Source organism: Abramis brama, assembly GCF_963993115.1.
Source record: "Abramis brama genome assembly, chromosome: 11".
Taxonomy (NCBI): domain Eukaryota; kingdom Metazoa; phylum Chordata; class Actinopteri; order Cypriniformes; family Leuciscidae; genus Abramis; species Abramis brama.
The window spans coordinates 770004-775238 of NC_139973.1; the positions used below are offsets into that span (position 1 = coordinate 770004).

At 42.4% G+C, this 5235-nt stretch overlaps 1 protein-coding gene across 1 annotated transcript; it reads right to left on the reverse strand.

Annotated features, from left to right (window-relative positions):
- Positions 1-957: 957 nt before the first annotated feature.
- Positions 958-4573, reverse strand: slc32a1 (solute carrier family 32 member 1). Its single transcript, XM_084129777.1, has 2 exons — positions 3679-4573; positions 958-2277 (listed from the first exon to the last, which is right to left on the reverse strand). Exons 1-2 carry the CDS (start codon positions 4072-4074, stop codon positions 1090-1092), a joined length of 1584 nt encoding a protein of 527 aa, XP_083985903.1. The 5' UTR covers positions 4075-4573; the 3' UTR covers positions 958-1089.
- Between the last annotated feature and the right edge of the window lie 662 nt (positions 4574-5235).

Genomic DNA, 5235 nt, shown 5'->3' on the forward strand with positions numbered 1-5235 from the left:
TTTTGGTTAAGTAAATGCAAACTGTAACAGGAAAAATAAGACTTGTCCTCAGATCGAATTTCGGGAAATCCATAAATTTGTTTTACACATTAAGGTGACTCTACATACTCATTGTGTTTTATTGCCATGACGTTGGTCCCCTGTAATTAATCTGTATTAGTTTTTCTTCACCGTGTATTGCAGATCATTGCTTTCTTGCACTCTCAGATCCACGCGTGTTTTTATGCTTATGTAAAATGATTTAGATTTGGATTCCTGTGTGGATCGGGCCAAATCCAATCTGAAATAAATGCTCATGTAAACCATTAACTCACTCAACAACAAAAATAAATGTTTTGCTCTGGTGTCTATTTGTAACGCGCGTTGTTGTCCAAGGCATTGAACTGATTGATTTATTGTATGTCAAGGTCAGATTTGCAGACACTTGAGTGAATCAACCTGGGTTAAATGTGTGTTTTTTTCCCCAGTGCTTACAAATCAATTAATGGCATCTAGCATAAAAGTTTGTGTTTCTACAATATATATATATATGTGTGTGTGCATTTATTTATATTAGTGCCAGGCAACGATTAATCACGATTAATCCCATTCAAAATAAACGTTTTTGTTTACATAATATGTGTGTGTATAACTATTTTGTATATATCAATACACACATATGCATGTATATATATTTAAGAAAAATGTTGTTTATATATAAAATATTTATATGTAAATATAATATAAATTATATATACATATAAATACATGCAAATATTTCTTAAATATATACATGCATATGTGTGTATTGATATATACAAAATAATTATACACAGTAAACACACATATTATGTAAACACTTACTTTGGATGCGATTAATCGTTACCCAGCACTAATTGATGTTAGATGCAATTAATCGCGATTAATCGATTTGACCGCATTGGGGGCTTATTGTATGTCAAGGTCAGATTTGCAGACACTTGAATGAATGAACCTGGGTCAAATGGGTTTTATTTTCCTTTTTTTTGGGGGGGGGGGGGATTATTGGTTTGGTTATCAATATGTGGGATGCGTTGTAACACTTAATCACCAAACTACCATTTTCCGAAACTAATCCACCAAGTTGTATTTGTACGCCTCGACGAGACCCTCGATGGAGTGAATGAACCCAGAAATACTACATATTCCCCCGATTACAAATATGGCGACGTCGAAGAACACCTGATGCCACAAGAGCTTTCTCCACAACAGCTTGAGGTGGAAAAGACTCGGGAGGAGAAAACACAAACCCGCGCCCGTCAAACTGCCCGTCAGACCCATGAGGAGCGCGAAGTGTGGCACGTAAATAGCCATTAGCATAGTGAACACGACTAGCGCGCAGCGTAGCGAAAGCCCCCACGATTTGAGCTTCCCGTCGCCTCCGTAGCAGTCCGGGAAAAACGCACGCCCTCCATCTTGGAAGAAAGACTTTTCTAAGACCTCGACGGCGGCGAAGAATGGCAACGGATACGATAGCAGCGCCTTTGAGACTAAGAAGAGGTTGACGACGGCTCTGATTCCCGACGGGAGGTTATCCGTGATCACTTCTTTAGTCTCGTCAGCCCACGTCAGATAAGCCACTAGCGCGAATAAGCCTTTCAGGATACAGGCGGCGATATGAGTCCAGTTCATCATGCAGTGAAACTCGCTAGGCTTTTGCATGTTCCCCTCAAGCGATGGAAGGAAGATCTGCGAGGTGTAGCTGAACACGATGATGCCAATCGAGATTGGGAACTTCTTGACGTCGATGTAAAACTTGACCTTGTCCCAGGCCCAGTCTCGCGCCCTCGACAGACAGTACGCGATGACTAGCACGTTGATGATAAAGTGCGCGATGGTGCAGAGCAAGCTGAATTTAGACACGGCTTTGAGGTTCTTGAGGAAAGCGCAAGGCAGAAGAGCGGCGGTCGCGATTATCGCCCAGGACCTCTGGGAAACGGGAAGCGTGGGAAAGCTGTTGTACATCAGGTTTCCGCTCACGACCACGTACAAAATGCAGGTCATCACGAGCTCGATGATTTGGGCTACGTTGACGATGTGGCCTCCTAGTGAGGGGAAGCGTGGCGCGCAGCAAGCGTTGGCAATATCCACATACGAGTCTCTCACTCGTACCAACTGGCCGTCTTCGTTTTCTTCGTACAGGCAAGAGATGAGGATTTTCCCCGTGTAGCAACACACGACCGCGGCGAATATAATGAGGAAGAGTCCGAGATATCCGCCGTGGAGAATGGCGTAGGGTAACCCAAGAACAAACATGCCCTGAGGAAATAAACATAGCAAGGGTTTTATATTCACATCATCCACAGTGTAATATTCACCCTGCCTCTACTCTATTCGACTCTATACAACATGTGATGCGTAAAATCATACCCATATTGGCCGTAGTGTTTTTGGTGCGTGACGTTCTTTATTGTAAATCCCAAGAATGGATCATTTAGATGCTGTTTTCAGTTGATGAATGAACAAAACTTCATTATCTGTAGCTCCAATATTCACAATAAGCTTTGATACACGATATATCCACCATATCGGTATCGGCCGATATATGTTCAGTTTTAATGTTATCATTATCGGCCTAATTAGAAAATTTGGCTGATTTATTAAAGTCGATAAATAATGGATTATTTCCTTCAGCTGAGACACTTCAGTTCAACATGATGGCTTTAAATTGCTTGAAATATGATTGGAATCACTTCAAAAAAGGAAAATACAGTGAAGTGCAAAGCAAGTCTGTCATATAGGCACATAAAATTATGAATGAGAACGTTATAATTGTGTGTTTGGGTCATGGCTTTTAATGGTGAGACTTTTGTTTTTGTAATCAGGCTCTCAAAAATTATATAAAAATTTTATCCACCGATATATCGGTTATGGGCTTTCAAATATAAAGAATTATCGGTATCGGCCAAATTTTTTAAATTGGTGCATCCCTATTCTATTCGATTCTATTCACAGTACAACAGCCTATGAGATGCGTGAAACTGGCCTCAGTGTCTTCAGCGCGCGATGTTCTTTATATCCTTGAGTTAAAGTCAAGGATTTTGCAGGTTGAGGGAATGCGCCATCATCAGCTTCCCGATTCACTGCAGGTGTTGGGAATGAGCATCGGGAATGCAGATGAATTCAGTCCTGACATTTCCATTTGCTGTGAGCAAAGTCACGCTCACCTCATTGTGTCGTCATCAGGATGAATCAAATAGGCAGGGAGTCACGTCACGCATGCCAGTTTTGATATAACTGCGCATGATTAAATGTGTGCGGTTTTCATTTTTTTTGAGGTTTTCAAACGCATTTTAAGTTATTTTAACCATCGTCGTGTGTAATAAATCATTTTGAATATGCATATATTTTTAAGATGCATGCTCTCCATTTTACGCACGTCATAAAATAAAAACATAAAAAACAGAATAAGTCATGCAAACCCCACTAATCTCCATCTGCGCGCACAAAAGCCCAGTATAGAAATGCAAGTCGAGCTGAATGCTGTTTAATAAAGCCAGATACCAATGTCACGACATCAGCTCAAGAAAAACCTACGTCATTGCCTCAGAAGCGACTAATCATTTTTGCATAAATATTTTGCAACATTAAAATTTCCATTTTGATTGATAGGAAAACTTTGAAATGCCAATTTTGATATGCATCGTAATGCGTCCTTACCTGGATCGCGTTGGTCACGTTCCACCCCGCTTCCCAAGCAGTGATTTTGGGCTTGTCCAGGCCGGCTAGTTCCGAGCAGAGTCCTCCGTCTTTGGACGCCGAGGGCGTTGGACCCGTTCCGTCCCTCTGGTAATGACTGTCCCCGTCAAGCGTTCCCTCGCCCGCGATCTCCCCACCGCCAATCTCATCGTTTTTAAGGATGTCCATTTGAAGCCCCTGCCTGTGATCATAGTCCAGATCATCGCATGCCGCGAATCCCAAACCCTCTTCATCGGTGGCGGCCTGGAAACCCAATTTGGCGAACATCCCACTCACCTTCGCCTGAGACTTATTGGTGACCGTGGTGGCCGCGTTGGAGAGCTTATTAGAGATCTTGCTTCTAATTAACGTGGCCATGATTGCTCTCTTAAATGAGACTGATGTTAAAATACTCTTTTTCTTCTTCTTCTCTTTACTCTAGATATATCGAGTTAAGTGTGCGACCGGAGTTCTTTGTCTGCGCATCCACGGAGCGAGAAGAGCACGGACTCTTGGAGTGACGCGTATTCGTTATCTCCAGTTCTGACTGAAATCACGCCTGGTGTTTTTGCTAATTCCGTGTTTCATGTCACTTTCAGACGTAAATGATGCATCCTGCACACCTTCTCCTCTCTCTCTCTCTCTCTCTTTTTTTTCTGGCCGAACTCTTACGCGCGCTTCCCAAACGCGAGTGCGTAATTTCCAGTGCGTAAAAAGGAGAATGTTCGTGGTTTTGCGCGCGGGGTTTTCCGTTCTCTGTATCTTCGAGTCCTGTGTTTCAGTGGCCGTCACTGATGCCAATGCGGTACACGGGAGCTCGGGGGTGTTGAGAGAGAGGCACGTGTCACCGTCAGACTGCCAATGCTCTCCGGCTCCCAATGCGCGCATCAGCACGGGAAAAAAAAATCCAGGGTGAAGATTTGCTGCATTTCTAGGGGAGGTGCTTCTAGAACCCCCATCCTCCTCTCCACTCTCATTATGCCCAATATACTTGGTCACAAGCAACACCCAATGGCATCAGGGGTCTCATAGTGTTGCATAACTTTACGCATATAAAAACCGTCTCCACACACCGGACTAGGTCTGAAATGGACACTAAAAGTATTCCTGAAATATTCTTGTTGCTTTTCCCGTCGCAGCTCGAACTCTCCAGTTTTTTGTATTGCTTCAGATGAAGGTCAGAACTCAGTTTTAACTCATTTTCAGCAAGAGGAGACCTCGGTGCTGGAATACTCTTTTGAACGGATTTAAAACCTTCTTTCAGTCGAAAAGGGAATGAACAAGAAATGCATCGCAGATTTGACTGAGTTAGACTTGTAGTTGACTAAATACTAAGTTATCTCAAGTGTTTTTGTTTTTATTTGTTAAAAAAGTAGCATGGATATCTCTCATGGATTATTGCGCCGTTTCACTTATTTAGTTAATCTGCATCATCTTCTCGGGACACTTTTTAAAGCGAATGAAGATGCTTTTGAAAAGGTGTTAGGCAACAGAAAAAATGTTTTTTCTTTCTCTCTGATGGACTTTCCGTCATAATAT